General features: G+C 42.6%; 1 protein-coding gene across 1 annotated transcript in view; it reads left to right on the forward strand.

Annotated features, from left to right (window-relative positions):
* Positions 1 to 12,994, forward strand: part of lifra (LIF receptor subunit alpha a) — a 40,358-nt gene extending 27,364 nt beyond the window's left edge. Inside the window, 15 exon segments of the mRNA XM_036526449.1 lie at positions 2,618 to 2,890; positions 3,468 to 3,594; positions 3,854 to 4,005; positions 4,674 to 4,819; positions 6,947 to 7,100; positions 7,662 to 7,726; positions 8,446 to 8,619; positions 8,621 to 8,672; positions 9,275 to 9,457; positions 9,673 to 9,771; positions 10,076 to 10,225; positions 10,345 to 10,482; positions 10,974 to 11,067; positions 11,283 to 11,349; positions 11,676 to 12,994. Coding sequence (XP_036382342.1) covers positions 2,618 to 2,890; positions 3,468 to 3,594; positions 3,854 to 4,005; positions 4,674 to 4,819; positions 6,947 to 7,100; positions 7,662 to 7,726; positions 8,446 to 8,619; positions 8,621 to 8,672; positions 9,275 to 9,457; positions 9,673 to 9,771; positions 10,076 to 10,225; positions 10,345 to 10,482; positions 10,974 to 11,067; positions 11,283 to 11,349; positions 11,676 to 12,335 — 2,534 coding nt within the window. The 3' untranslated portion in view covers positions 12,336 to 12,994.
* The last annotated feature ends 3,336 nt before the right edge of the window (positions 12,995 to 16,330 follow it).

Below are 16,330 nucleotides of genomic sequence, written 5' to 3' on the forward strand. Positions count from 1 at the left end.
TAAACATGCCCCCCAACTGTACTCTCTGTGTTGCAATGGGTGGAATGGAGAGGAAAACAAGACAACAGCATTTGTCTTACACATGTAGAACTGTCATACATATGGAGCACCTCAAAAGAAGTTTGGTGTGCAACCTCAATATACCTAAACCTCAACAGAAGTCTATTTAAAAACAAAAACATGTTTATACTTGGATGTTTTAAGAAAAACAGTGGTTCCCAACCTTTTTTCCTTGGAGCCCCCCCTACTTGTATCTAAGAAAAGCTGACCCCCCCTAGCCCGCACACACACATATACCAAAAGTGATGCATTCCAAATCTCACTTTTCAATTGAAAAGATTTATTTCAATGCGCAAAGGGAGACTTGTGTGGGTGGAGCGACAATGCATTCCGAGATCTTCAAAATAATTTGTTATGTTGGCCACAAGTGAGGGTTTAAGTACCTTGTCTGCGGTATACCAAATGGCAGGTGTGAACATTCCCATCGGGAAGTGCATATCACACCTGGATGTCCTGGGGACACCCACTGGGTCAGCTACCGGGGACATCCCTTTGAACCCTACATGTGACTGGCTGTCTCTAACAGTCAGAGGGCTATTGCAGAGTGCGTGTGTGGGAACGTAAATACAAAATGTAATTCAAACGAAATGCAATTTAAATATAATGGAATTGGTTCAAACCTATCAATGCACATATAAATATTTGCGTGCATACATGTGTGTGTATATGCTTGTATGTGTATATACAGTATGTATGTATTTTTTTCTTTCCTTATGTTTGTGTCAACAGGTGTATAAAATACACACACATAAAAAAAGAAATATATACATATAGCTGCAAGCAGCAATGAAGGGGCCAAGCACCACAGGGCCACAGGTAGACAATCAGAACAACCGCTGAACAAGACACCAGTCCATCACAGGGTGAACAGACACATTGACACCCACTCTTACACTCACACCTATGGGCAATATAGCATGTCCCAAATAACATTACCTGAATGTGTTTGGACTGTGGTAGAAAAGCAGAATACCCAGAGGAAAGCCACATGAACACAGGGACAAGGTACAAACTGAACGCAGACGCACCCAGAACTTGAAACCTCCATATTGTTAGGCAGTAGTGCTACCCATTTGAACCACCATACTGCCCCCCACCACATATATGTCAAGCTTAAACATAAGCAGTGCCATAAAATACACTGTGCCTTAAAAGTGGCCTTAAAAATTCTTTTGTGCCAGGGTAATGGGGATTTAAATGATTTTTAAATGGTATAGCACCCCTAAGTGGCCACATTTCATGAATACCCAATATGCCTAATACCAACAAAGTGTACCAAGTTTGGCATCAGTCTAACAAAGCAGTGCTGAGATATGACTCACTTACTGTTTTGGTGTCTTCACCATGGAATTTCATTGGACGACAGCGGCCGTATCGTTTGTCCTAGCAAAATTCTTTGAATAACTTTTGGTCAGACCCCTCTGTAGATGATACGTACCAAATTGGGTGGTGATAGGATCAATGGTCTAGGACTAGTTCACAAAAGTAGGTTTTTCGAAAAATTCAAAATGGCAGAAAATCTAATGTGGCCGACTTTAATGCATTCGAATCGGGATGACCCAAGGATTCAGGGGAAAAAAGATCACAACCGTAGGACAAATGGTTCAAAAGTTGTAAGCAAAAATGTACCTTGAAGTTTGACCTGTTGGTGGTGCTACACAGTTGGATGGATTGACCCCAAATTTGATGCCTCACACACACACATCACACACACATCCTTACCAAAAGAATAATAATGATTCATTATCAGTGTAATAAGTGATTAATCAGCACCTATACATGTAGCTCTGTCCTAGATCTCCCTCAGACCAATGAACTAAAACAGGGGCAGTTTGTTGCATATCCACATGCACATGCACATCATGTGAACACTGGTTTTGACACAGCTATACAGTATGTGTTGTAACAATAACAAACAGTAACAATAACAATCAATAACTTCTTCCTTACGTTTTTTACTCTGTGTCATCCTGTTCATTCATAAACTAAACTGATTTGCCGTTTAGCGCATATGCTAAAACGGTGCGATTACAACACTAGATTGGAAAAATACTAATTTTAGTTTTGAGGAAACAGCAATTTAACATTAAAAAATATATCACATGCTAACTGAAAACTATGAGAAGCTTAATAACGCTAATGAAAACATAACGAACCACGTAACGTAACATGTACGCTACATAAAAAGTAAGTTACTTGCGAAAGAGTTAAATAGTTTTATATACAGACTTTTGATTATCCAGTAAGTGTGTTATTATGATTTTATTTAACATGTGCAAATCTAATTTTGACGACCTCACAACCTCACAGCAAACAAAGCCTTGCGCACCCCCTGTGATCATTTGGACCCCAGGTTGGGAAGCATGGCTCTAGTTGATCAAACAAGCTGGTTTTAAAATCAGTCAGGTTTTCATCACTTTATCCATAGACAGATCTTTGACCACTTAAGGACACTAAGAACCCCACATCCTGAAGAGAACTCTAGAAAGTAAGTCTCTTAATTGATTGTACAGAAACACGTCTTCTTATTGCGACTCCCTCGTCTCTCTCTTTCCAGGGATGGACATTCCCGAAAACACAAAAGCAAACATGTACCCACAGGACCAAGTGGTGCCTGTGGGCAGCGAGCTGACCTTCTGCTGCATTGTGGAGGAGAAGAAAAATTTCAAGAGCATTTGGTACAGGAATGAGCCCATGAACCACACCCGGCTAAGCAGGCGGAGCTACGCCAGCACCAAGACCAATCAGCCGTCCTCCATCTCCTCTGGGACCAACGTATTCTGCTTCAATGATGACAATCTAAGCGTCGGGACTGTTGTGTTTGTTGGCTGTGAGTAAATATCCCAGCATTCATTGTCCTCAGTCATAATAAAGTGCCTACATAGATACTGCTGCATGCTCCTTGGTCACCTTACTCCAAATCAATGCTCTGGGCAGCGGTCCATGGAAGTCAAAAAGGCCATTTAATAGTAAAAGAAAATTACCGTACATTTTACAATTTTTACAGCAAAATGTTGTTGCCTAAACCAAATCTCACCAGTTTAATATAAAGGGTGTAGTGAGCATTTCATCTTAGTAAGATGTGTCAGAAACATTACAAGTAATGTTTTGGCATTTATATAACATACCAATAGCCAGCAAAGTTTTTTAACATTTGTGGGGTGATCAAAGCAAACCGTAATTAAAAGCTTGTAAAAAAATTATAAAAACTTTCCCTTCCCTGAAACATGAAGGAATGACCTGGAAACCATCTGTCAGTACTCTTGGCCACCTAACTCCTAATTCATAGGAGTGTTACATGCTGTATAAAATGTAAACATACCACTTTTCTGAATTGTTGCCTTGGAACGTGCAGCTGGTGTAAATGTAAGTGGTGAGACATCGTCTTCTGCTCTCACCCCTGACAGACCCTCCTCATGACAGGGACTTGGTGTGTGAGACCCGAGACCTGGAGTCAGTGGAGTGCCAGTGGAACAAGGGTCAAGACACGTCCCTGCGAGGACCTCGCCGGACCATCTACACCCTGAATGGAAGGTATCCCTCCCTGAAACCCACCATCCCCAAACTTGTCATCGCTCTTTCTGTCCCTCAAACAAACCATGTCCCTGCAGTGTAGAGGTCCATCCTGGTATTCAGTTGTAATAATTGAATCCATGACTTGATGTGAATCTCACTGTTGTTCAAGATATATTACCAAAACTCACAAAACTCATTTCTCCCAATAGTATCAGCTTTTACAGTAGTCAAAGTACAGTATCTGTAGAAGTATGAATACTTATTTGTCCTTTTTCAGCAATTGTACAGATGCTAATCAAAACAAACAACCTAAATACCAATGCTGGCTCAATGTCACTTTGGACAAAGGGGAAAGAAACTGGACTCTTGAGGCCAAAAACCCTCTAGGCACTATCCAGGTCACAGATACAGCAGATCTGAGTCTCAGAGGTGAGTGCTCCTGGTCCCATACAGATGTGGTCTGTCAATATAGCGTTCATAATCCCACTGACTGCTGTCATTGTTCTTTACATTGTATATTTTCACACCATACCCCTTATCTGGGACAACTTACATATTTTAGAGATTGCATTTTGCAGTTTGCACTGTAGGCCCAAGTTTTCTTTTTTAGTGTTTTACTTCATTTTTTTCCACCAATCATACATTAAGCTTACATCTCTGCAACACCCTCTGTACTCATGTGGGAAAACTGAAGCACGGTGAGAGCAAGCCTCTGCACACTCGCACATGGCCAATAGCTATTTTTAGCACTAGGGTCCCATAGCGCACCACAGTGGAACAAACACTGTCTGGCAGGTGGGAAAAGGTGCAGGTGGCTTGTAGGTGTCTCATATGCCACTAGAGGGTGCTAATTAGAGGTGCAACATGGGGACCCTGACTGACATAACCAACACTACCCCTGGATTATGGACGTACCTTAAGTTTACCGCACCAGAGTGTCACACTGGGATTCATTTACAGGACTTGCTTCCCCTGACTGTACCTGCTACTAAAACTACGCCACACTGCTGGCCACTAATGACGTGAACCTATTTCATGTACTCGGGCAGTCGATCTGTCTGACTCTCACTGATCTGTCTTTCCTGTTTGCTCCGCAGTGCGGCCCTATGCTCCACTGGATGTGGCAAAACTGGAAGTGCATGCCAGAAATGCCAGTGTGCATTGGAGCTGGGGACAGAGAGGGTACAAGGCATTACCACTGCTGTGCCAGGTGCAGCTGGTCAGTAGTGGACACATAGTCACGGTGAGTAGACCCTTACGGTAGAAGTAGAGGGAATGGGACACAGACTGTAGGATGTTTTCAAAGCAGGTTATTACATACGGTTTGAAGAGTCCCTGTCTGACAAATGTTAACCTTACAGTTCACTTAGCGTAATTATCTAAATGCAGCTGAAAAAGGGTTTTTAGGGAAAAACGTATATTTCAAAATGAGCGTCTGGGGAAATTGTTCAGTTGGAGGTGCTAAGCACACATCTAACACAGTAAATGCTCTTACAGTGCAGTTTCAACAAATACACGTTAATGGGCGTCCAGTCTGTATAATATGATTTACGATGGTCTACTTGATACGCATAAAGCCATACAATCTGAAACCTGGACAACTTGTTCCTTTTTGCTGTTGAAATGATCATTTAAATAACTGTATAACATTCTCACTATATTTAAGCAATCTGAGAGTTTTGTACCAGGACAGAGTGAGTAGTTCAGATTTCAGAAAAAAAGTGTGATGGACATTGAGAAATGGGCAGAAAGCACTGCGGAGCCAATGACATTGGCTGAGCTGTGAATGTAACTCTCTTTTTCTGAACGGAAAAAGAAATGAAAGAAATGACTTTGTATGTATTTATATGCTTCAAATTTTCAGCTTTTAGATTTACCCTATTATATTTCCCCTGTAATTACTTCACATTTGTGTGAAGTGGCATGGTTGCCCTCATCCACATCATTATCCTTAAATTTTTTCATCTGCTCTTCCCTCTAGAATAGTTCCTGATTTTTCTCCAGTATTTTTTCAAATTATCTCCCAGTGTCAAATTTCACTCTCCTGGGTAAAGTTTTGGGGGAACTGATGGCCCTTTAGCTTGGCTTCCAATAGCATCTGACAACTATGTGACAGTAGAAACATAACCCATCTAATAAAGCTGGATTACATGGCAGTGTTTAACTCCATAGACCACAGAATACTCCAGAATCAAATGGTTTGTCTGGTACAACACTGCAATGGACCAGGTCTTATTTTTCCCATCTTAACAAACACTGTTTATCACAAAATATGCATCCTCGTAGGTCAAACCAGCTGGGAGAAAGCAGCTTGAGTCCCTCAAGGGTTGTTCTGTGGCCCATTTCTGTTTAATATTTTAAGAAAACCCCATTAGACTGTGACCAAAAATAGGTCAGACTTATGGATCCGACTTCCCCCATTTTACACTGAATACACTGAGCCATGATTTCTTCTGGTATTTCAAGATTATTTTATGACATATCAAGAATATTGTATGAAATATCAATATCTAATATCAAGACATTTATGGCTTTGCACCATACTAGTCTGATTTCAGTATACCCCAGCTTATACCTCTCAGTACCAAGGAGAATGTTCTGTCTGACTTGTCCTTAGACTGTTGGTAAACAGTGCTTTGGTCACCAGAGTCCTGTGCAAATGTTTATCAACATCAATTAGAGTCTCAGGCTGTGTAGATTTTCCCAGGTCAAGAAGTTAAGTATGTATTCATCATAGGAAACAGAGTTTGGGTTCAGCATATGAACTAGTTGCAAGTTGAAACTGAGGTAGTAGTAAACATAACATTCTTCTTATTTCTTTTGCATTTGCCCACATTAACTAGGATAAAAGTAGCACACATGCTCTGTCACCACGCTTAGACAGGGCAGGGGCACAGGGGGTGGGCAGGTGCTGTGGTCTTGGTGGTGGGCCAAATTATATCATAAGTGCTTACTGTTCTGTCCTTACAATCCTAGACAGTGTAATGTGTGTTATCAGTGTGTTAGGCATGTTGTGTGCAACTCCAATTGGGTAAGATTGTTTATAGACTGGATTGTGACTGAGATGAAAAAAAGGATGATTTCATTTCCAAGAAAAAAATCAGAATCACCATTAGGCAATTTGTCTGGCTCAGACTTACTCAGAGAGAAGAACTGATTGACGTCAGTAGTGCTACCTATTGTCTTTGCAGGGAGCAAGAGAAATTGTCACCCTGTGGCAAATGATGGTAATTTTGTGTATTGCAATGTTTTCCCCAGAGAGTATGACTTTAGGAAAATGTTTATATTGCCCATCCCTGTAGTATCACTGTGCTCATTCTAAGGGGTCAGGGGGTGTATTAAATCAAACATCTCTTCTCTTCTTATCTAGCGTAATTACTCTGGTCCAGGACTGTCACAGGCAGTGATGGAAGGCCTACAGCCTGATGAGGTGTATGTTGTTCGAGTCCGCTGTGGCTCACAGCAGAATTTCTGGAAATGGGGGGATTGGAGCTCAGACTACATCTTTAGAACCGAAGAAGACTGTAAGTACCTCTGATGAAGAAAAACAGAAAATATTGAAACTGTGATATCAAATGGCATATAACAACATATGCAGATGCCAACCAAGTCAAAAAAGCAAGAGGTGTCAGGAGGCAGTGTGGAGCATTATGTGGGTCTGTTACCAGAAGATTGCAGGTTCATGTCGTGAGTGGAACCTTTAAAGGAATGTAAATATCCAGCTTTTTTAAAGAAATGTAAGGCAAATAGACCAATCTGAGGAAGAATTGCCAGCAAATCAAGTAAATGTAATAAAATAACCTTGCTCTCAATGTTTGGTGTGAGAAGTGAAAGTGTCTGGCCTGCATTAGACATAAGCATGACAAAAAACAACTGGTGCAATTAAACAAAATCTTTCAAAAAATGTGAGAGGGCCATGGTAAAGTATGTCTAATTACACACAGAATGATCTGTGGGCCAGTTGTTGCCAATGCTTGTGGAAGTAATATGAAAAATGTTTATGATTATTGCGCGCATTCTTGTTGTATACAGGAATGTAGGACATCACGGAGTCTTACCTTGAGTTTTGTGTCATCTGTTCTCAGGCCCTGACGCTCTCAACATATGGATACGGTTGGACACTAACCAGTCAGGTTATGTAATGTGGAAAGTGAGGTGGTGTTAGTTTCATTTCCCTCCTTGTGGGTTATCCACTACTTTAGCATTAACCAGTGGTCCTGTGCTCAAAAGACCAGGCAGTGAACGCTAAGAGTTGGGGTCCAACACTGTGTAGAACTGAATGTGCTTGTTTACATGATCCATACATGATCCATAATTACAGTTAGACCTCTCTTTGTTGAATTCTGGTTCAGGCGCATTCATAATTCTGTTTAGCTGTTAATTTCATACCGTCTGTATTTGTTAGCACTCAGGGGATATCTGCCATATGTCCTTGAATAAAGAAATGAGTTGTTGAAGGAGTGCCTGCTCTAATAACAAGTAAAAAGCAAGTAAAGGTAGTTCCTTAGCATACTTATAATGAAGCTAAGAGTAATTAGTTGTTTAGTTTTTGTGGGCCTGTTCCATTTTGAACATGAAAATCATGTACAGCACTTGACTTTTGTTACCTACATGTATATACCGTTTGCCTTAATACAGCGACATTAAAGAAACATTGTAACTTATTTCTTTTTCCAACACATTTTCCAAAAGCCCAAATGCCTTCAAAGACTTAAGTTTTCATTTTAATACTGATATATACCATATTATGAGCTTTTCAGTACTAGCTTGAAGCTAATAACATCAAAAGAATATCCCCTTGGGAGGTAAAGGTAGGCTTTGGTGACTGAAACACTGAGCAAATGTTTCTACTCTCCTGGCATCCTTCAGCCCCTCTCAAAGAGCGAGAGTCATGGTCAGATCAAGAGTTACGAGGTGACCCTCGGGAGCCCAGGAGAGGAGGGCGCAAAGATACATTTGCTCTCGCAGGACCAGCGCAGCGCCCCCTTCCACCTGGAGGGCAACGACACCGAGCAGGTCATCGTGGTCAGGGCCCGTAACTGCTACTCGCTGGCGAATCCCTCCAGCCAGCATCACCATCCCGAGGTTCTCAGCAGGTGAGCTGGAGAAGAAGGAGCCGGTGGAGAGATAGCCGGTGCTTGTGGCTGAAACACCAGGGCCTCGTGTTGAAGTGTGGATGTCAGCTCATTAAGGTTTGTGGCAGCATAGCATAGTGGTAGGAGCAGGGTTATAACCAAAAGGTGCTGGTTCGATTCCCTGCTGGGGCACTGCTGCTGTACCCGTGGGTAAGGTACTTAAGCCACACTAGCCTCAGTAAATATCCAGCTGTATGAATGGATAACATGTGAAAACTGTGACCTGTGTCAGTCGCTCTGGATAAGAGCATCCGCTGAATGATAATACAGTGTAATAATGTAATGTTTGCATAGCTCAGGGCTAAGGCTCTCATGAAGCTGTGTTTCAGATCATGGATGTGTTCTGTACATACAATGACAGACTTTTTGGACATGTTATGTAGCTTAGTGTACTTCATTTTGAAGCCTGAAGGTGCTCTTCAGGTGTCCCAAATAGTCCCTCTTGTTAGTAATGACTCAAAAGTATAGCTATCAGGAAAAAGCTGCAGCAGCATCTGACATTAAGAACTTAACCTTGATGCTACAATGCCACTTTCTGAACTCTCCATCTCTTGCTGTAACAGATGAAGTGCATGCATCTTATGAGGTGTTGGGCAGAGATGGTGGCTTTGACCTGTTCTGGCCCGCTGATGCCAATTCCAGCTGTGGGTACGTGGTGGACTGGTGCCCAACCAGCAGTGGGCAGAACTGCAGCCTGGACTGGGTGAAGGTGCCCACCGCAAACACTAGCGCCAGAATCCAGTCAAGTGAGTCTGAGATACCGGTTACAGCAGTAACGTGGAAGGTCTTCCATGGCTGTCATTGGTCATATTAATACTCCCGTGCGGCTTGTATAAGGTGCTTTTTTGACACTGTGGCTATTTGCTGTTTAGTGTGCCGTTGGTTAAGTTATGACCAGTTATTTCTTGTGGAATGGTATTTGTGTCTGCGTGTCTGATTGTTGTGCTTCTGTCCTTCCCAGAGTTTGTGCCAGGGGTGCGGTACACCTTTTCCATCTATGCCTGCACCTCTGGAGCCCCAGAGCTCCTGGAGAGGAGGGAGGGATATGTCGAGGAGCTGGGTGAGGAGGCACTGACAAACACTCTCTCCCTGTTCTGCACTGACTCCTTTCTTCCTGTGTTTAACTGCTCTTCTCGCTCACTGTGCATACTGACTCTTCTCTTTCACTGCGTGTACTGACTCTTCTCTCTCACTGCGCGTACTGACTCTTCTCTCACTGTGCGTACTGACTCTTCTCTCACTGTGCGTACCGACTCTTCTCACTGTTCATACTGACTCTTCTCTCTCACTGTACATGTTGACTCTATTTCATTTTCCTTTTTGATTTTCCCAATGTTTACTACCTCTCCTCTCCCATTTTGTAGCCCCTCTTCAGCAGGTTTCTGGTCTGAAAGCGCAACAGATTGGCTCAGGTGTTCTGCTTAGCTGGAATGGGATTCCATTGGAAAGCCAGGGGGGTTTTATCCGTGGTTACATCATCTACGTCTCCAACAGCTCCCACCTCATACCAATAGGTAATGCCTGCCTGAACACTCTCTCCATGCTCTCCGAAACACATTCGTAAATATTGTGCCTCCTACACTGTCTCTTTTGATTTGACACATCTTCTCCTGTAATGGCTGTGCTTTGCCAGCAAACATCACAGATCCTAATGCCAGGAACCATACGGTGACACACCTGTCCCCGAGTACCTACAAGTTCACAGTGAAGGCTTACACATCAGCTGGACAGGATGGAGGGAACACAATATCTATCAAGCTGGACCCATTCAGTAAGTGACCCTGTTCCCAATCGCTCTGCAATCCTGTATGGCATTTGGCTGAAATGTAGCGTACAATGTACAAATACAATGTATTTACCCCTGTGCCTGTATCACTACTGCCCTGCAAGACAACTTGCTTCAGGCATGTTAGGACACAGCTGGAAAATTGCATGTGAAAAATGCCATTTGTTACATACATGCAGTAGCTGTACTAATAAAAATGTAACAGTTCCATTATACTGTGGTATAGTGCTGCATGCCAATTTAAATAACAGGCTTCTCAATGTTTTGCATATTTTTTTATACAGCTTGTTAAGCGATATCGCACCCTACAAATGATGCAGTGCAAAACTGTTTTAGTTGCTTGCTTCAGAAATAAAATGTCATTAATGTTAATTAATATAGGTAAATGGACCAGGAACCTTGATTTTAACTGTTCAGAATCTGGAGGGAAAAGGTGACATTGTCATTACATCCCTAACATGTTCCCCCTCTTTTAGCTGATTGGCTGATTGTGGAGATCCTCGTTTCCTTGGGTGTTATGACGTGCTTCCTGCTTATCATTACCAGCATCTGTTACAAGAAGCGGAAATGGTAAGAAATGGCTTGGATTTTTGAACTCTTCTTTTGGTGATCTTTGGGTATCCTTCAACTGAGGATACAAACGTGGGGGAATATCCCTTCTCTTCTGACATGGGTTACCTTTAGAGGCTGTTGGGCAGTATTATTGTGCAGTACAGGTAGCTGGAGCCATAATCTCAGCTATGTACACTGTTAAATGGTCTCTGTGATCCTCTACCTTGTGACAGGGTGAAGAAGACATTCTATCCTGAGATTCCAGAACCCAAGCTTCCAGAGGATTGGCCCACCACACAAGTGAGTTCTCATATTATATATATACTGTATAAAAACCAATATTAGCAATGATAGAGATACTAGCCAAAATGACTGAGGCTTCAATTTTTCATTTAAAAAAATTCAGTAATGGACTGAAATGTTTTATTTATACCGCTCACTCGTATTGTTGCTTGTTCAGGCTGAATGGGGAAACTTTTTAACCACTTAAAAGTATCTTGAGAGGGATAACAGAATTAACTTGCTGAGTCTTTTAAACCCAGTTTAATACAAAGCATTAATCACATCCATTGTGTGGTACAACAAGGTTCTTGATGGTGATTGACGCATATCCATCTTTTTCTCAGGGGACGTTTGGTGGCCGGACATTGGACGTGGTGCCCTGTCCCCACAACCCCGTGCACATTGTGGAGCGGGTGTCCGGCAAGCCAGGGCTGGAGGTGACACCGGAGGATGACGAGGAGCAAGCCAGCTCAGAGGACGATGGGCCTGTGGACACGTACTCCTCAGGCCCTGTGGCCCTCAGATACTATAACCTGGTGGTGGGTGATGGCTCACAGGGGCCCCCCTCCACCGACACCTCCTCCTCATCCTCTACCAGCTCCATGGGCTCCACCCGCACGGAGGTCACCTACACTGGGATCCAGACATGCGGCATCTCCTCTGAGGCACCCTCTCACCAGGAGATCCCCGCCGGGGGCGGGTACAGACCCCAGGTGGATCCCGCCTCTGCCTCCACCCCCACCCCTGCCCTCGGCCCCGCAGAGCCCGTGGGGGACCAGGCGGACCCCGCGGACCTCCCCCTCTTGGGCACCTTCGGAGGCTACCAGCCCCAGTGCTCATGGAGGATGGACTCTCCCGAGGCGGGCAGCCTGAACAGCTCCCTTGGTAGCCCCACCTCGGTCAGTTCCTCCCAGTTTCTGCTCCCAGACCCTGCCTCCGAGGAGGGCGACGACCGCGCACCCTCCACCACCTGGTTCCACAGCCTGCTTTCGGGCAAGCCCTGATCACTCCTGGGGCTAACTTGCAGCTTGTCCTGGGGAATCTGGGTTTATTTCAGGTCACTAGCACGTTAAAACATTGTTTGACATTCTTCCAAGCTCTTGCCCGGGAAAAAGACTTCTCATAATTATTGCTGCATTATCAGGCGTGTGCGTATGTTTTGACAGCAGAGGGGTATGAAAACTGAAATACTACTGACAGAGGGAAGGCATTGGTCTCTTTTATTAAAGGGAGTGTGCGGTAAATTGCTTTATTTTTTAAGGGAATGCTCGCATCCACTTTGGCCCTTCAGTGTCACCAGGTTCTTGTTTCCTTTCCCTTTTCCCCCACCAAAGCAGTATTCATTTTTGTGTTTTATGTAGATATAAAACTAAATTAACTTGTTTTGACTTATCGTCACACTGTCATTTGCACAGTGAAAATGTCACCAAGATAAGCTTATTAGTCTATAAAACTGCCAAAAACTCATATAGGTGTTCACTGTCTGGTAGCCCAAGTAATGACCTTGCTTTGCATGGAAAATCAGCTTCATTTCCCTATATTACTTTGTTCTTGTCCAGTTTGCACAAGTATCCATGATTTGGGCAGCTTGTTTAAATTCTGTGGTTAATCCTACTTGTTGTGTTAAATTGAGATGTTGAGGCATTATTCCTAATTAATCTGTTTAAAAATTATTTTTGACAGCTATAATCTTAGTTCTGAGAGTTCTAATCGTTGTAAATTGAATTTTGATGTATGTTTGTCTGAATATTTTTCTCCTTAATGCTACTTTTTCCTCATAGTGAAATCACTGAACTGAATTAGTGTAGAGTCTGTTTGCTTAATTTCTGGCATTGTTTTGTATAATCCAGAACTTCCGACGTATTTTTATTGAATTGAGATTCAGGGGCGAGTTGTCACTCACTGCTAATGATGTCACTGAGTTCACAAAGCATGTCGTTAACACTAATAAATGGGAAAAGCGTCATTCATAGTCATAGATATGAATTTACAGTATGTATTTAACCATGATAACTGTGAATGTGTTATTGCCACACTAAATGAAAACTGTGCTCGATGCATCTTTAAAGGCACCCTGGGTGGTTCTGTCAGGAAATGAGACTCAGGGAAGGTGTTGATTGTGCATGCCAAGTATTTAAACATCTGTCTCGTAACCTTGGCATATGCTCGGAATGCCCAATGAAACTGTTTCCTTGGGGTTAGCTCAATCTTGGTTTACTTTTCCTTCCTTTACCCAGAGAACACTAAATTCATTTCAAGCTTAAATGAGGTGAGTCATGTTCAGTGATAACGATGAGGTGAACTACTGATCCTTTTTGCAAAGAACGACCCTAAGTGCCCTTTAAAAAGCTGCTCTTCCACTTCAGCAGATTCACTACACAAAAGTTTACAGTACCCTCGTGTGTGTTTGCTTCTGTGTGTGTGTTGTGTGTGAGAGATGCTATTGGCTGCTCTTCCTCTGTAGAAGTCATCTACTGGTGTTCAGAGGCCAGCAAGGACGCAGTGCGTGCAGTTGCAATATGTGACTCAATGCGTCGACTGACCAGATGAGGTCATCGGGAGCGATGCAGCTTGGCGTGACTCGCTGTGGCTGTGTTTGCACTGGTTGCTGAGGAACAGGACCCAGGAAACAGCTCGTGTCACTGGGGGGGGGGGGGGGGGGGGGGGTGGATGGGTGGGGGTGGGGGTGGTGGTGGAGGAGTTGACCTGACTTGATGGACTGGAAGGATATCCCTGCATTATCCCATAAACTGAGCCTTGAAAAGTGAAGCTTTAAATACTACTGTGACATGGAGGGATCCTGAGAGGCGGCACTGCTGATGTGACATTAAGAGGGAGCAAATCCTATTCTAAAGTTGTGTGCCGAGGGGTTGGTCCGTGGTGTAGAATAGATGACGAGGCTCGTCACGGAGGTGGAGCTAAGTGCGGAGTCATTTCAGAAATAGGCCAGAATTTTCTCTGTTTGTGTATGTGGTAGCATTGAACAATACTAAGCCCCAATGCCTCACTGTCCTGCCCTAACTCTGTCTCAAACAAATCTTATCGAGTGACACTGTGTGTTTTTATTTGTGCTGTGGTTTAGAGAGACGCTTTCCTACACTGGGCTGCAGAGGCTGGAACCGTGGGATTGCTTTGAGGTTGTGCTTAATTCAAACAGGCTGGCAAATGCTCTGGGAGTAGTCAGGGACAGGAAGCGGACAGGCATCCACCATTATCTTAGATAAGGTTCCATTACATTATTGTCATTTAGCATATACTCTTGCCCAGAATGACTTACATATGTTACAATTTTTACATACTATCCATTTATACAGCTGGATATTTACTGAGGTAATTGTGGTTTAAGTACCTTACCCAAGGGTAGAGCAGCAATGCTCCAGCGGGGAATCAAATCAGCAACTTTTTGGTTACAAGCCCTGCTCCTTACCACTATGCTGTAATGCTAGATAAGGTATTCAGTTTACTTTGAAACCAGTGATGATAATGGAATGTGGTCAAGACCTTTGACAGTAGTCATTGTGTTACAACTCTATTGAAATGAGTTCATTCTCTTTTGGCCTCTTGACTACAACCAATGAGAGGAGCCTTATACACTTTCCAAGTTGCTGTTGCAACCTGTAGCAAAATGGCTTCAACTCCTACTGGACCTGTGCCTGGTAATGTGACTTTTAATAACCTTTGTGGTTGTATTGGTCACCATTTTATGGTACAGTAGGGTTTGGAGCATATAATGCAGTATTCTGGAAGTACTGATGCCACAGCAAGTATGGTTTACTATGTGTAGAGGTTTGGAAAATGAAAAGTGAGTGAATCAGTTGCTGTTTTGTACAGCATTGTGGATGTGCAACACCAAAGCATTCTGGTCAACATCTTGACCTTTCACTGGTTTCAGCTGCCTGCTGTTTTCCAATATGCATGTTATGGAGATCATTTATACAAATATATAACAACTTTACTTAAATAAAATGTTATGTATACTCATATAATCTATATATGGAAACACTAATATTGTACTGACTGTAAGAGCATTACACTAGCCTGGAGTAAGAAATCTTCAAAAATATACTGGCGGTTGTACCTCAAATGTTGAAAATGTAGGAATGTTTACATTCGATGCATTTCACAACTGTACCCATGAAATGGACAGTATTGAGAATCTCTGTTACAACACTAAAATGTTATTGGGAGGGGGGTCTTGTGAACTGTGTAAAATGTGACTGTGCCCACACGATCACTGAAAAGTCAGGCTTGTTACTTGCATCCATCTTAACACACAGCTTAAATAAAAGATGTACTCTACAGTACTGTATGCTTGTGTCTTCATTACTTAAAACCTGTGGACTGGGTTCTGTCTGTGTTGTTTCAGGCTCTGCCCTTGATCCTTTAGTTCCTTCAGATGTCACCCTGTCTTTGGGTCAGCTTTAGCTGGACAGCCAAGCCACAGACATTGTACAGGGTACCTGTTCTCTTGTTATGAATTCAGGGATGGTGGACAAGTGCAATAGAGATATAATCTCAATCTCTGACTGTCTTCAGTGATTGGAAGCAAAAACTTTAAGACTTCTTGAGGAAAGTCAAATATCACATGCAAATTTACAGATGTTCACTTTTGAAATTCAATCACTTTTTTGTCAGATGTTTAGGGGAGAAAAATTATTTAAATAAAATAATTATTTGACAGTCTGTTGCACTACAACAGACTGTCAAACAATTACCAAACAGATAGTTAAATCAGTCAGGCAATCGTATAATTTATTAAAAATGCATTGAAGTGCATCGGTGCAAGAACTTGTCCGACATAGTGCAGCATCATGAACAGCAACATACTAAAATAAAATAAAGTAAAACAAAACAATACTCCATTAACCCTTTCGCACGTACGGTCGCACCAGTGAGATTTGCCGTTTAGCGCGTATGTTAAAACAGGTGCAATTAGACTGGAAAAATTCTAGCTAATTTTAGGAAACAGCGATTTAACATTAAAAATATATATAGCAAT

This window comes from Megalops cyprinoides, chromosome 4 (genome assembly GCF_013368585.1).
Source record: "Megalops cyprinoides isolate fMegCyp1 chromosome 4, fMegCyp1.pri, whole genome shotgun sequence".
NCBI lineage: Eukaryota > Metazoa > Chordata > Actinopteri > Elopiformes > Megalopidae > Megalops > Megalops cyprinoides.